At 48.0% G+C, this 14653-nt stretch overlaps 2 protein-coding genes and 1 pseudogene across 4 annotated transcripts; 2 read left to right on the top strand and 1 right to left on the bottom strand.

Moving 5' to 3' along the window:
- Positions 1-842: 842 nt before the first annotated feature.
- Usf1 (upstream transcription factor 1) lies at positions 843-11534 on the top strand. 3 transcript variants are annotated; one of them, XM_036202913.1, is made up of 11 exons: positions 843-971; positions 6889-6979; positions 7876-7925; positions 8082-8197; positions 8507-8608; positions 9202-9397; positions 9825-9912; positions 10051-10109; positions 10225-10319; positions 10567-10695; positions 10871-11534. In XM_036202913.1, exons 2-11 carry the CDS (start codon positions 6972-6974, stop codon positions 10958-10960), a joined length of 933 nt encoding a protein of 310 aa, XP_036058806.1. In that variant the 5' UTR covers positions 843-971; positions 6889-6971; the 3' UTR covers positions 10961-11534. The 3 variants fall into 3 exon arrangements, with proteins under 3 accessions (XP_036058806.1, XP_036058807.1, XP_036058808.1); XM_036202914.1 differs by lacking the exon at positions 843-971 and adding an exon at positions 1139-1587; XM_036202915.1 differs by lacking the exons at positions 843-971; positions 6889-6979; positions 7876-7925 and having other exon boundaries at positions 8100-8166.
- Positions 3340-3550, bottom strand: LOC118593441 (annotated as a pseudogene).
- Positions 11535-11903: 369 nt separating the features above from the next.
- Tstd1 (thiosulfate sulfurtransferase like domain containing 1) lies at positions 11904-13101 on the top strand. Its single transcript, XM_036203070.1, has 4 exons — positions 11904-11967; positions 12183-12305; positions 12786-12948; positions 13038-13101. Exons 1-4 carry the CDS (start codon positions 11904-11906, stop codon positions 13087-13089), a joined length of 402 nt encoding a protein of 133 aa, XP_036058963.1. The 3' UTR covers positions 13090-13101.
- Positions 13102-14653: the final 1552 nt, after the last annotated feature.

Here is a 14653-nt window from a genome sequence, read left to right as displayed (position 1 = left end):
CCTTGAATTTATTTAATCCACTTAATTTAGTGAAGCTGGTATTAGCATTTCCATTTTACAGATGAGGATATTTAGCTGTAATTAAGTAAAAATGCTTATCAAAGATCTCAGAGTTAAGAAGTCGCAGTTTCCGGTGGCACATACCTTTAATCCTAAGCACTCAGGAGGCAGAGGCTAGGGGATCTAAATAACATAAGGGGCAGCCTGGTCAATACAGGACAGTACAGAACTACATAAAGATCCTAGTTTTTTAAAAAAGTGTCAGTTGTGGATTTAAGATCGGGGTCTGAATGGTTTCAGAATCTGAATTCTAGCTATTATACTTGACTATTCCAAAACCATTATAGGTATACACCCAGAGTGAGAAAAATGGTAATCAAAATTGTCACATGAGCCTCAGAAAAATTGGAAGCTATTAAGTCTTTGGGGATTGCTGACGCTAGTTCAAAGGACTATACCCAGATCTACGTATGCCCAGAAATGTCCCAATGTTCACTTGGAACCCCTCAAAATGATGCCCTGGTCCAAGATGGCGTCCCAAATTGCCCTTGTTAAAGATGGCGCCGGAGAACGCCGTTTCTCCCCTACTTCCTCTTAGTGGAATTAAAAAGGCTCCGCCTAGCCCCGAGCTGGAAGTACAATTTAGTCGGTTTTTTTTTTTTTTTTTTTTTCCTGGTTCTTGCTGAAAACAGCTAAAACGCTAGAGACGTCCCCAAGGATACTGTTTCTCTTAGGGGCCTGTAAAAACTCACAAACCACGTCTAATTTAACCCGCATCAAAGTTTGCAGCGAACGGAAACGGGGCGGTTCTGGGGCCATCAGTAGTCTGGGCGGGCCGAGGAAACACTTCCGCCCCTCACCAATATGGCCGCAGGCTGCGATTGCGCATGAGCAGCTGTCTATGGAGAGACCTAGATCCAAAGAGGGAGAACGCTGCAGGGGGAAATTGGCGACTAAAGCGGCCTGGGTCGGTGAGTGCGTAGGAGGCAGCTGGAATCTGGAGACGAGGTGGAGCGGCGAGGCGGGGCAGCTTGGGTTTGGCTTCATCTTCTCAGGCCAGGCAACGCCTGGCCACGAAGCCTTTGTTTTGGGGGAGGGGGCCGTGCCTGGCTCTTTATCTCCTGCCCTGCTTTGTGGGCCGAGCTCGCTCCCCGCCCCGGAGTGCACGCGTCCCACCCTCCCGCGGTGTCCTGCCGCGGGCTGCAGCTGCCAGCCGCAGGCTTGGGGAGGTCCCCCGCGTCCTTTCCTGTCTCCTCTGCAGAGCAGCTGGGGCGCGGGGCGAGCGGGGCTGGGCCGGCAGGGTCACCGCGCGGGCTTCGGGGCTCGCGCCTGGCGGGTGCCCAGCTCCCCAAGCGCCTACTACTAGTTGGTGGGCCTGCAGAGGGAGACGCCTCGTTCTCAGGCAAGGTCCGGACGTCTGAAGTCTTTGGAACTTGATCTTTCTTTTCTGCCTTTGCGTCCGTGCTTGGCGAGGGCGTTTGCTGGGCCCTCCTTTTGAGCTTGCAAACCACAACATCCGATGCTGATTTCCGTGTCACATTTTCTTAATGCTCAGGAAACGCTTCCGGATGTACAACCAAGATTTGAGTAAGTAGCCTGACGCCGTTGCTGAGTGGCCTCAGAAGTTGCTCTGTCTGACAGCTGTGGGCTGTACTGTCTTGCCTTCTCTTCATTGCCTCCTCCTGCAGACCATGCTACAAGCTTCGGAGGGACTCTTCCTCCTGGCATTTGAGGATGGAGACCTAGGTGGTCCCCAAGCTCCCTTAGCAGCATTACTTTGGACGGGCAGTTTCACTTTCTGTTCCTTTTTGTTATTGTTGTTACCATTTTCTTTCCACGCGGGCTTTCCAAGGTTTCTTATCCGCTAACCTAAGATTTTCTTTGCATTAGAAAGGTTTTGGAGGGTCTTTCAGGCAGAGAATTTACAAAAATCTTGCCCTTTCTTGTTGAGATTATTTTATTGCTTTGTACTGTGCAGCTGTTTCTTTCTGGAAGCATCTGTCTGCTCAGTTCTTTGTTTTTCCGGTTCTCTGGCGGGATGTCAAGAGTCCTAAGGCAGAAACATTGTAGATGGATTCCTCCTCCATTGTCTTTTCTCCTTCAGAACCCTGAGCCTGGATTTCCCCCCTTCCTCCTGAGGCTTAGTTGATTTGGAGTTGTCATGGCAACATTGTAGCAACTGTGTTTCTCTACAGGAAGCCTCGATGAATAAAATAAAGAAGCTTTGAAATGATGCACTTGGGCTTTAGAGTTTGTAACAGATGCTGTAAATCTGGACTCCCCCAAAACAAGAGCCCTGACAGTAGAATGGTGCCCAAGAGCCAAATCTAGGTTTTGTGGTTAGTGATGGTTTTCCAACGGAAAACAGACGTTCCAGTTTTTCCCTTTCTGGATTTGAGGACTGGTTTTATTTTGTTTTGTTTTTTGAGATAGGGTTTCTCTGTGTAGCTTTGCGCCTTTTCCTGGAACTCACTTGGTAGTCCAGGCTGGCCTGGAACTCAGGGAGATCCACCTGGCTCTACTTCCGGAGTGCTGGGATTAAAGGTGTGCGCCACCACCACCCCGCTGGAATCTCCTTTTTGTTGTTATTTTATTTTGAGACTCTGTGTGCAGAGTCCTGTCTGTCTTGGAACTCAGTATGTAGACCAGGCTGGCCTGGAACTCACAGAGATCCTCCTTAGTGTTAGGATTAAAGGTGAGCACCAGCCGGTCGGTGGTGGCACTCAGGAGGCAGAGCCAGGCGGATCTCTGTGAGTTCCAGGCCAACCTGGGCTACCAAGTGAGTTCCAGGAAAGGCGCAAAGCTACACAGAAACGCTGTCTTGAAAAACAAACAAACAAACAAACAAAAGGTGAGTAGCAAAACGCCTGGTGAGGACTAGAATTCCTTCCTTCCTCCCTCCCTCCCTCCCTCCCTCCCTCCCTCCCTCCCTCCCTTCTTTCTTTCTTTCTTTCTTTCTTTCTTTCTTTCTTTCTTTCTTTCTTTCTTTCTTTCGTTTTTCAAGACAGGTTTCTCTGTGTACTCCTGGTTGTCCTGGAACTCACTCTGTAGTCCAGGCTGGCCTTTTTTTTTTTTTTTTCCAGCATTGAAGTTTTTTTGTTTTGTTTTTGTTTTTCAAGACAGGGTTTCTCTGTAGCTTTTTTTGGAGCCTGTCCTGGATCTCGCTCTGTAGACCTCGAACTCACTGAGATCCACCTGCCTCTGCCTCCCGAGTGCTGGGATTACAGGTGTGCGTCACCACCGCCCGGCTGCATTGAAGTTTTTATTTATGTGAATCATTAAAAATGGGCATCTACACCAGTGTCAAAGGAGGGTGGGAGAGGAAGGCAGGGTAGACAAGGAGAAGGAATTCCTGTCTATTGGTAATAAAGCTCCAGGTTCATCCTATCATGGATTTCATAATCTCCCGGGGACACGTGGTCCTTAAAAATCATATACCACTTTTAAAGAACGATCTTATTCCAGTGGGTGCCAGTTTGAGCCGCTATCAGTTTCTTCACGTGACTCGGACTTTCTTTCCTAGACGGTCGTTGCAAACCATCTCAGTCATTGTGACTGGAGCTCTCATCCCCTCGAATTTATCAACGACACAACTTCTAGCTCCCGGGCTGGCCTTTAACTCAGAGATCTATCCGCCTGCTTCTGCCTCCCAAATGCTGGAATTAAAGATGTGCACCACCACTGCCTGCCTTACAATTCCTTATTGTATAATTTGTGTCTAGGAAGCTGGTAGAAGCATCAGAGACCACAGTGGGTGTTACTTAATAGTGGTGGTCTAAACATGGCCCTAGCTATTCCTATGAAAATGTCATAACAGAGTATAATAGCTTTAGTAATAATCCATAATTGCTTTAGTACTGTACCTTGAAATATATTATTTCTTAGCCTTCCAGTATAATTATTCCTCTTGGAATGAATTTGAAGGAGCAGCTGGTGCATGTCTTTAATCCCAGAACTTAGGGAGGCAGAGGCAGGAAGGATCTCTGTGAGTTCCAGGCCAGCCCGGTCTACAGTGTGAATTCCAGGACATCCAGAACTACACAGAGAAGCACAGTCTCTCTCTCTCTCTTTTTTTTTTTTTTTAAGATTTACTTATTTATTATATATACAGTATTCTGTCTTGCATGTATGCCTGCAGGCCAGAAGAGGGCACCAGATCTCATTACAGATGGTTGTGAGCCACCATGTGGTTGCTGGGAATTGAACTCAGGACCTCTGGAAGAACAGCCAGTGCTCTTAACCTCTGAGCACCTCTCCAGCCCAAGAAGCACAGTCTTAACCAAAACCAAAGGGGGGGGGGAGCAAAGAACATTATTTTAAAATTTGCTTTAAAAAAAGGTTATGGTATGTGCGTGTGCATACATGGATGTGGGCCCTGGAGGTCAGAGGACAGCTTTTAAGAGTTGGTTTTCTCGCTCTTTCTCTCTTGGTTTTTTGAGAAAAGGTTTCTCTGTAGTTCTAGATTGTAGCACACTTTCTTTGACTGCCAGCCCCCAAATCATGACACGAAATTTAATATTAATTATGAATGTTCAGCCTTATGCTTGTTTTTGTTTGTTGTTGTTTTTCTTTGAAGAGTAAATGTTTATTTGTAACAAAGGAGTTTGTGTACAGTGTTGAAAATCTACAACTTCTTGTTAAATCCCAAATTGCACTTCACCCACCCAAGCTGAGGATCGAACCCAGGGCCTTGTGCTTGCTAGGCAAGCACTCTACCACTGAGTTAAATCCCCAACCCCATACTTCACCTTTTTAAACAAGCATTTATAATCATTATTTTATACAGATATAGATATATAAATACAACACCAAGTTCAGTGGTCCCTCAGCATTTTCCACTTAAATTTTTGTTTTAATATAAAGACAGGTTGTAATTCCAAAGTCCAGAGTTATTTGAAACTGGAAAATATTTTCTCTGTAGAAAATAGTAAAAAAGATAACATTTCCCAATAAGCCCTTTTAAGCCAAATACTAGCTGAATTATACATCTTATGCTTGTTTTTACTTTTTATTTATTTTATGTGTTTTTTCTTGCCTTGGGGCTGTTTTTTCGAGACAGGGTTTCTCTGTGTAGTTTTGGTGTCTGTCCTGGATCTCGCTCAGTAGACCAGGCTGGCCTTGAACTCACAGAGATCCGCCTGGCTCTGCCTCCCGAGTGCTGGGATTAAAGGCATGCATCACCACCACCTGGCACATCATGTACTTGATCCATTCATGTCCCCATCCCTTCGCATCTGTCCTCCACCCCTGCACCCTCCCCAAATAAAACAAAATTTAAGAGAAAAGGGGGGGGGTAAAAAAAATCTCATCATGGAGGCTGCAGTGTAACACAGTGAGTCACGCAGTGAACCCCCTTTGTCCGTGAATCTTGCAAGTGTCTGTTGCTAAGAGTCATTGGTCTGGTTCGAGGCCTCTGGTTTCTACTACACTATCATAGAGCATCTCCTGGATATCCTGTTGTTGTCCTGTATTGTGGAAATCCTGTAGTTTGGGTCTGTATGTAGGTCAGGTCCCTTCATGTGTTCCAGCAGATCATAGATGGGGTGGATGTTGGGGCATGCTTGTTTCTTGTCAGTTCTTTTTGTTTTGTTTTTCTGAGACAGGGTTTCTCTGTGTAGCCTTTCCTGGAACTCACTTGGTAGCCCAGGCTGGCCTGGAACTCAGAGTTCCTCCTGGCTCTGCCTCTCGAGTACTGGGATTAAAGGTGTGTGCCACTACTGCCCGGCTCTTGTCAGTTCTTATAACTTATATTAACCTGTCTCTCTTCATCTACATTTTGCCTTGAAGCCTTTTACCTTTCTTTCATTCTGTATGTCTTACTTTTCTGTTTCCTCTGTGTCTGGCTGGCTGTTGTCTGCCTGGATTCTGGCCCTGGGGATATTCCTCTTCTCCAAGCCTAAATTTCTCCTCTTACTTACTCTCTCTGCCTGCCAGCCCTGCCTATCCCTCTCCTGCCTAGCTATTGGCTGTTCAGCTTTTTATTAAACCAATCAGGTGCCTTAGGCAGGCAAGGTGAAACAGCAACACATCTTTACATAGTTAAACAAATGCAGCATAAACAAATGCAGCACACCTTTGCCTAGTCAAAGTGATCTTCCACATCACTCTCCCTGTAGACCAGGCTTGCCTTGAACTCACAGAAATCCTGCCTTCCTTTGCCTCCCCGGTGCTAGGATTAAAGGTGTGCACTGTTACTGCCCAGCTTGCTGAGCCATTTTAGCAGCCTGATTTTCCTCTTTTGTTCTGAGGACAGCCTCGGGGTGTCATCCTCGACTTGCCGCCCAGCTTCCAGAGGCCCTCAAGTCTACTGCTCACCCATCTCCATCGAGGTGCACATGACTTAGAGATGCTCTCACTGCCCTGCCCCTTTCTCAGTGGGTTTAGAATTCAGGTGTGGGGCTTCCATCCAAGTGCTTTTACCCCTGAGCCGTCTCCCCAGTTTATAGTGTGTGTTTGTTTGTTTTTGTTTTGGAGACAAGTTCTTGTAGCCCAACCTGGCCTAAGACTTGCTTCGAAACCCAGGATGACCTTAAATTCCTAATTCTTTTGCCTCGATCTCCTAAGTATTGGGATTACAGGTGTGGGCAAGCACACCTGGTTCTTTTTCTCTCTAAGGTCTCATTCTGTAGCCAAAGTTAGCCTCAAACTTGCACCAATCCCCTATCTCATTCCCTTTAGTGTTAGGATTCCAGGAGTGAGCCACTATGTCTCAGGAGGATCGCTTTTCAATCACTGCAGCCCAGCCCTTGCCGTCAGAACTGGGGAAGTTCACTGGCCTTTGCAGATAATTGGTTCATTTTCCTGGCTTTGTCTTCTTGGAGCCTAGGTTCAAGAACTTGGAAAGCTGCTCAGTTGCCTAGCCTCACTGTAAACTCTAATTTCCACCAGGATTTAGCACTCAGGCCTTTGAGTCAGGAGATACGAAGACTTCCCCAAAAGACCAGTTCCTCGGATGAGCCCCTCACAGAGAGATGAAGGGGTAAGTGAAGAAGTGGAGACTGGGGTGAGAGAGGGATGGCCTTGGAGAATGCAAAATGGCTAGGACTATTAGGTTCAGGCAGAACTGGATTTGGGTTCCCCAACTCCATTACTTACCAGCTCTGTGATTTGGTTTTCCTATCTATGAAATAGTAGCACTTGGGGTTGGGGATTTACGTCAGTGGTAGAGCGCTTGCCTAGCAAGCACAAGGCCCTGGGTTCAATCCTCAGCTCAAAAAAAAAAAACAAAACAAAAAAAGAAAAATAAAAAAAGAAAAAGAAAGAAAGAAAGAAAGAAAAAGAAAAAAAATAGTAGCACTATTAATTTCATGTGTTGTTAGTATCAAGGTAGTATGCCAGGTGGTGGTAGTGATACACGCCTTTAATCTCAGCACTTGGGAAACAAAGGCAGACTGATCTCCTGAATTTGAGGCCAGCCTGGTCTACAGAACAAGTTCTATCCAGGACAGCCAAGACGACACAGAGAAACCCTGTCTTGAAAAGCCAAAAAGAAAAAAAAAAGTGCTTATAGCCTGATGTCTATGTACATGGTAAACACTTAGTTTACTAGGTTTTTTGTTTTGTTTTAATTTGTTTTGTTTTTGAGACAGAATATATCTCTACGTAGCCCTGGCTGTCCTGGAAATCACTGTGTAGACCAGGTTGGCCTCAAAAAATCACAGAGATCTGCCTGCGTCTTCCTTCTGACTGCTGAGATTAAAGATGTGCACCACCATGACTGGCAATAATTGTCTGTCATTTCTTGGCAGTAAAATACTGCCATTATCTAATCTAACCTAACCTGACATCTGTTGTGAATGCCAGTGAGTTTGGGAACTGTGTACAAGTCCGTGAGCATCTCACATCGTCTCTTTGTTTTTGTTTTACCACAAATAGGCAGCAGAAAACAGCTGAAGCCGAAGAGGGGACAGTGCAGATCCAGGAAGGTGAATGTTGAAACCAAGACCAAGAGCTCATCCTAGCCTCCCCGCCTCGGCCGGCTGGCCACCGTGTATATGCTGTGTGTCCTTTACACAACACACAGGTAGAGCAAGGAGAAAGGCAGGGAACTCATAGACCTTTCTGTGCCTCTTTGGACTTAGGTGCAGTGGCCACTGGAGAGGACCCAACTAGTGTAGCTATCGCCAGCATCCAGTCAGCTGCTACTTTCCCTGACCCCAACGTCAAGTACGTCTTCCGAACTGAGAATGGGGGCCAGGTAAGGGAGGGGGCCAGGTGACTGCAGATGTTACCTGGGGTTGGGATCAAGGGAGGTGCCTGAACATATTTTGGGGAGCTGTGGCTTGGAGAATGAGATGAAACTGTGTGATCAGGATGACATGTTAATAGAAGGCTAAGAGTAGAGATTAGAGATTGGTGTGGGGCTGGGAAGGAAGGGGCAAATGGCTGAATCTGTCTTTGAAGGACTCCTGGGACTCAGTCCAGGAGGCCCTTTCTGAGAGGGCGTAGGCTCTGGGCACTTACTCTTGTCTTGCCTTCCCACCTCTCCCCTTCTTCTTGCTTCCAGGTGATGTACAGGGTGATCCAGGTGTCTGAGGGGCAGCTGGATGGCCAGACAGAGGGCACTGGCGCCATCAGTGGCTACCCTGCCACTCAGTCTATGACCCAGGTATAGGGGGATGGGCAGGGAGGAGCCAGCAGGAAGGAGGGGTAGGATTAGGAACAGTGCATGCATCTTGGGTGGCTTTGACCCAAAGCACTAGGCTCAGATGTAGTCTACCTTTTGTCATTGAGATGACCCTGTCATCTCCAGAGGTTGTGCCCATGAGCCATGCATGCATGCCCATGCAGTTGGAGCTGGAGAGAGATAGCTTAGCAGTTATGAGCACTCTTTGCTCTTACAGAGGACCTGAGTTCACTTCTTAAATATCTATATGGTGGATCACAGCCATCATCTGGTTTCAGGGTATCAAATGGCCTCCTTTGGCCTCCACAGGCAGTAGGCACATACATAGTGCACATAGATAACATTCAGACAAAATAAACATAAAAATAAATCTAAAAAACCCCACACAATTGAATTAAAAAAAAAAAAAAAAAAACCAGATTGTATTTGAAGTAAGTTTAGTTTTGTGTTGGGGTTGCATTGGTCACATCTTTGAAGGCTTTCTGTGTTTTTCCTTCCTTCTGGTAGGGATAGAAACTTCAGGGTGATAGTGTAGAACTGTGTCCCTTACTGACTGGACTCATTTCCCTTTGCAGGCGGTGATCCAGGGTGCTTTCACCAGTGATGATGCAGCCGATGCGGAGGGAGCAGCCGCTGAAACACATTATACTTACTTTCCCAGCACGGCAGTGGGAGATGGGTCAGGGGGTACCACATCTGGAAGTACAACCGCTGTTGTTACCACCCAGGGCTCAGAGGCACTGCTGGGGCAGGCAACCCCGCCCAGTACCGGTGAGATACTGTACAAGGATGGCAGCTAGTGGGACTGGGCTGCGGAATGTGGCTGGGGGCTCTGGGCCTTAGCACTTAACTTCCAGTAACTGTTGAGATCAGGGTTGCTGGGCAGTGGTGGTGGGTGAATGCCTTTAATCCAGGCAGTGCTGGCACAAACCTTCAATCCCAGCACTCAGGAGGCAGAGGCAGGCTGTTCTTGAGTTTGAGGCCAGCCTGGTCTACAGAGTGACTTCCAGGACAGCCAAAGCTTCACAGAAAAACCATGTCTGAACCTTTCCCATTCCCCTCCCCCCCAAAAAAACAGGGCATATAGAGCCTAAACTGCTTTACCAGCAGATGGGAGCATATTTTCGAAAGGGTCCCAAGGTCTTGGTGAGGTTCCCAGTCCCAGGTCCTGACAAAAGCCTAACTCACATCTTCACAGGTCAGTTCTTTGTGATGATGTCACCACAAGAAGTATTGCAGGGAGGGAGCCAGCGTTCAATTGCCCCCAGGACCCACCCTTATTCCCCGTGAGTGACCTTACGTATTCTTAGTTATTTTGAGTGATTTTAATAGCTGCTAAATCTTGTGTAATTCGACACCCTAAACAGTCTGTTTTTGCTTGTTTGTCTTTTCCTTGGTCTGATTACCCTGGACTCTACTGTCAGGAAGTCAGAGGCTCCCAGGACAACTCGAGATGAGAAACGCCGGGCTCAACATAATGAAGGTAGGGGATAGCCAGGTGTGATGCCAAGAGCAGCCTCAGTAGATTTGTGGGAAGTGTGAGGGCAGGAAGGGCTGGCCACCCACTGAATCTCCGTGTCCTCCATTTTGTCCCACAGTGGAGAGGCGCCGCCGGGACAAGATCAACAACTGGATTGTGCAGCTGTCCAAAATCATCCCAGACTGCTCAATGGAGAGCACCAAGTCTGGCCAGGTCATGGAAAGACCCTGGTAGCAGGGAGGAGGAAGCTGGAGCTCTGTCTCCTGGGATTGTTTTCAGAAAAGTGGCGAGTGAACTGTTCAGGGCCGACCTTTTCTCACAATACTCTCTGAGATGCTGTCTCACCGTTCCGGGAGGGCACGGGTGGGGAGAAGAAACAAGCCAAAAGTGTGAATGTGCTCTTGGGAAGCAAGCGAGGTGTTTTAAGCCTTGGTCTTCATTTGTTGACTTTACCTTGCAGAGTAAAGGTGGAATCCTATCCAAAGCCTGTGATTATATCCAGGAGCTGCGGCAGAGCAACCACCGATTGTCTGAAGAACTGCAGGGGTTAGATCAGCTGCAGCTGGACAATGATGTGCTTCGACAACAGGTCAGACAAATGCCAGGACAGGCCCCTCCGCAGCCCTGTAGCCACTGACCCAGTTTGGATTCCCTAGGAAACACTTCACATTGTCCTTCTCAGCACTGGGTGTGTGACTAAGTTTGTGGCTTAGCAGTATCATTTTTTTCCCTGCCATTTCCCTTATTGCCTCCTTTCTGTGCAGGTGGAAGATCTTAAAAACAAGAACCTGTTACTCCGAGCTCAGTTACGGCACCATGGATTGGAGGTCGTCATCAAGAATGATAGCAACTAACTGTGGGGATTCGGTGGGCTTTGGGCCTCGAACTGCAGAGGGACCGGGAGCAACAGGCTAATCCCATGCCCCTTTCCTTCACTGCCCACGTCTGGCATGGGACCGGGGCAGTTTGGCAAGCGTGACTTTGAACAGAGGGCCTGTGGTGTGTCAGTCTGCAGTGAGCGGTGTGAAACACAAAGTGTACTGACCGCCTTGCCTGCTCCCACTGTGTAGTCCCCGGGCCCTGTGCTCCTTTGCACACTGCATGTGCTGTATCCGTGGACATTGGACACACTGAATCTGGGCTTGCCTCGGGCTTGCTTAGAGTGCCCAGCAGAGGGTCTGTGCACACTCTCTGGGTCCAGCACTTCCATTGGCTCTTCCTTCCTGGAGCAGAAGTTAAGATACGCACCTGATTACTCTGGGGAGCAGGCTCATTCAAGAGGTGGGGAAGGAGGCTAGGTGGCTGCGATCCCATGAATAGTAGAGAGGCCAGTGAGCAGCTGGGCCTCTGCAGAAGTCTCTGAAGCCAGGGAGAAAGATAGGCAGGGGCTCACTGAGAGCCGTTCCCTTCCAGGGAAGGTTCTTTTTATTTCTTTTCTCTTCTTTTTTTTTTTTTTTTTAAAAGATAAAATTGTTTAGAACCACAGTTGTCTGTTCTCTTTCTTTTATGGGGTTCTGGGGGAAGGGAAAGTACATATTACCCTTTGACCAGGGAGGGCTGGGTTAACCTTTGGGTGGGGTGCTACCATTCCTATACTCATTACCCAGAATCCTGGCACCTGTGCCAGACCTGGATGTCATTTCCGGCCTACACTGTGCAGTCTTTAAAGGTTTCTACTGTGGGCTGGTGCTAGAGGTATCACCAACAGGTGCTACTGGGGCACTGCGTGTGTGCCAGCCGGGGCCTGCACTTTGCTTCCAGTTCCGGTCTCCCTGGCTGGGCTGGGGAGGGGGGGAGATGCTTCGGGTTGCCTTCCTGCGTCTCCATCACACAATTGCTGCTGCTGGCACCATGACTGGAGGTACCTGAGAAGGACGTGAGGGTATCTGGGATGTGGGGGTGAGGTTGTGAATGCTGGTCCCCTGGATAGAGTGGTTTGGGGAGAGAGGAGCATAGGAGTGTGGCTGCAGTCCTCACAAACAGCTCTACCGGGTTGGGAAGCTTCTAGGCAGGGGGCACAGGCCACAGGTGTCTTGTGGTCCCCCTGCCTCAGTTCTTTCATGTCCTCTCTCTCAGTGTCTACAGTCTCGTTCTCTGAACTACGCTCACTCCTGGCCTCAGGCAGGGCCCGGCTCTTCGATGTTCGATCTCGGGAGGAGGCAGAAGCTGGTACCATCCCCGGGGCACTCAACATCCCTGGTATAGGATTTCTTGTGTTGGTAGAGGGACGGGCCATGATGGTCTCAGCTAAAGGGGCCTCACTCAGGGTAGGGACAATGCTGGTAGAGATAGCGGGGCGTCCTATTTGCTCAAGCCAGCACTCGGGGTCCCCAGAGAAAAGCTGAATGGAGAATCCTGGCAGTGGAACTAGCCTATCCAGTTTGAGGGGACAGCAGGCAGCCAGAGGGGCAAGTCAGCAGCTATATCCTTGACCTGCCTGAAGCTGGATTCCCTAATCCACCTGATCCTCTACTGCCTCCTTAGGACTCAGAAGGTGGCTGCATTGTTGGCCTAACTGCCTACACTAGCAGGCTGTTCCTTATCTTTGAGGTTGGTATGGGGTGGGGGGTGGCCACCATATGTTTGGACAGTCTCTGAAGATTGACCAGGACCCAGCTCTTTCAGGCCCATATTGTGAACCCCAATGTGCCACTGGCTCTCCATTTTGTCCTCTCTCAGTGTCTGAGCTGGAAATCGCCTTGACCATGGACCCAGCTGCTTTCCAAGCCTTGTACAGTGCTGAGAAGCCAAAGCTGGAAGACAAGAATCTTGTTTTCTTCTGTCAGATGGGCAAGCGGGGCTTCCAGGCCACACAGCTGGCACAAGGTCTTGGATACACAGGGTATGACGAGGCATTGTAAGGCTTGCTAACTGGGAACGACCGGGGACTGCCTCCCGGACCTGCTCTTCCCTTACTCATTTTCTCCACAGGGCTCGACACTATGCTGGGGCCTATCAGGAATGGCTGGAGAAAGAGGGCTAGGTGGAAGGCTTAGTGATTGTGACTCCTTCTCATGACCACCCTGCTGGGTTGGGCAAGTCTCTGTGGTGCTTTGCACATGAAAAACTCAAATAAAGAGCATTTCATTTGTCGGGTGGACAAAAAATGGTTCCAGTAGTAATCTAGTTCTTAGTGTTTATCCTGGGATCCTTGTCCATTCATCTCTTCCCTACTGCCCAATTAAAGCAGTTTGTTGAACAACTGAAGTTGACCTAGGACAGCAGTTTCCAGCCCAGAATGCATACCAAATAATCACAAAATCTTGGAGCAGGGTTGGAGAGATAGCTCAGGGGTTAAGACCACTGGCTGCTCTTCCAGAAGACCCAGGTTCAGTTCCCAGCACCCACATGGCAGCTCACAGCTGTCTAACTACAGTTCCAGGGGATCTGACACTCTCACACCAAAGCACATAAAATAAAGTTAAAATTAAAAAACAACAACAACAACAAAAAAAAAACACAACAAAAACACAAAAACCTTGGAGCTAGGTGTATTCAGTCCCAGCTACTTGGGAGGCTGAACCTAGGAGTTTAGTTCCTGGCCAGCCTGGGTAACACACAAGACTGAAGAGGCTGCTCTGGCCCAGGTGGTGGCGCATACCTTTAATCCCAGCACTCGGGAGGCAGAGGCCAGGAGATCTCTGAGTTTGAGGCCAGCTATGTCTACATAGTGAGTTCCAGGACAGCCAGGGCTCTGTAGAGAGAGCCTGTCTCAAAACAAAACAAAACAAAAAACAAAGAAAAAAAGGAAAAAAAAAGAGCACTTGTTCTTGCAGAGGACCTGTGTTTGGTTCCCAGCCCCTACACGGATGGCAACTCACAACCTAACCACGTGTAACTAGTTCTGGGGGCCTGACGGGCTCTTCTGACCTTGCCCACCAGGATTGCACAAGGTGCACATATATATATGTAAGTAAGATATTCATATAATTTTTTTTTAAAGTCACTTTCTAGCTATGTGTAATAGAACGTGTATTATCCCAGCACTTCGGAGGTGGAGGCAGGAGGATTAAATATTTAATTAAGGCCAGCCTGGGCTACATAGGAAGAAAGCTTGGGCGTTTGTGATTTTATGGACTCCTCTGCTGTTTCCAATATGTAGCTACAAACTGCTGTCATTACCATCCCTTTATGTGTTGTCTATGGCTACTTTTGTACAAAATTAGCAGGATAGTTGTAACAGCTACATGTCTTTCAGAACTTAAAATGGCACTACCTTGTCCTTTATAGAAAATGCTCGCCTATTACTGCTCAAGATTTACAGCTCTTCAGCCCCAGTTCCACCTTCCTCAGAGTCTAGAACTGGGTTAAGGTAATGAAGTTAGTCCTGTGTGTGGGCTGGTGGTCGGCTCAGTGGTAGAATAATGCATATAAAGGTCTGAATTCAGCTGGGCGATGGTGACTCTCACCTTTAATTCCAGAACTTGGGAGACAGAGAGACACAGGATCTCTGTGAGTTTGAGGCTAGCCTGGTCTACATAGTGAGTTTCAGAAAATCCAGGGTGGCTGTGGTAAGGCCTGTTTACAAAAACAAAAACAAAAACAAA

This window comes from Onychomys torridus, chromosome 11 (assembly GCF_903995425.1).
Source record: "Onychomys torridus chromosome 11, mOncTor1.1, whole genome shotgun sequence".
NCBI classification, from domain to species: domain Eukaryota; kingdom Metazoa; phylum Chordata; class Mammalia; order Rodentia; family Cricetidae; genus Onychomys; species Onychomys torridus.
The sequence above is the reverse complement of the archived record's forward strand: the minus strand, read 5'-3'. Positions and strand labels throughout refer to the sequence as shown.

Bases quoted from the DNA above. Each gene is read 5' to 3' on its own strand.
- Usf1 (XM_036202913.1), top strand. The intron at 7,926-8,081 runs GTGAATGTTGAA...CTTTGGACTTAG, and splicing joins GACAGTGCAGATCCAGGAAG to GTGCAGTGGCCACTGGAGAG. The intron at 10,110-10,224 runs GTAGGGGATAGC...TTTGTCCCACAG, and splicing joins CCGGGCTCAACATAATGAAG to TGGAGAGGCGCCGCCGGGAC.
- Tstd1 (XM_036203070.1), top strand. From the start codon at position 11,904: ATGCTTCGGGTTGCCTTCCTGCGTCTCCATCACACAATTGCTGCTGCT. The intron at 12,306-12,785 runs GTATAGGATTTC...GTCCTCTCTCAG, and splicing joins CGGGGCACTCAACATCCCTG to TGTCTGAGCTGGAAATCGCC. The intron at 12,949-13,037 runs GTATGACGAGGC...TTTTCTCCACAG, and splicing joins CAAGGTCTTGGATACACAGG to GGCTCGACACTATGCTGGGG.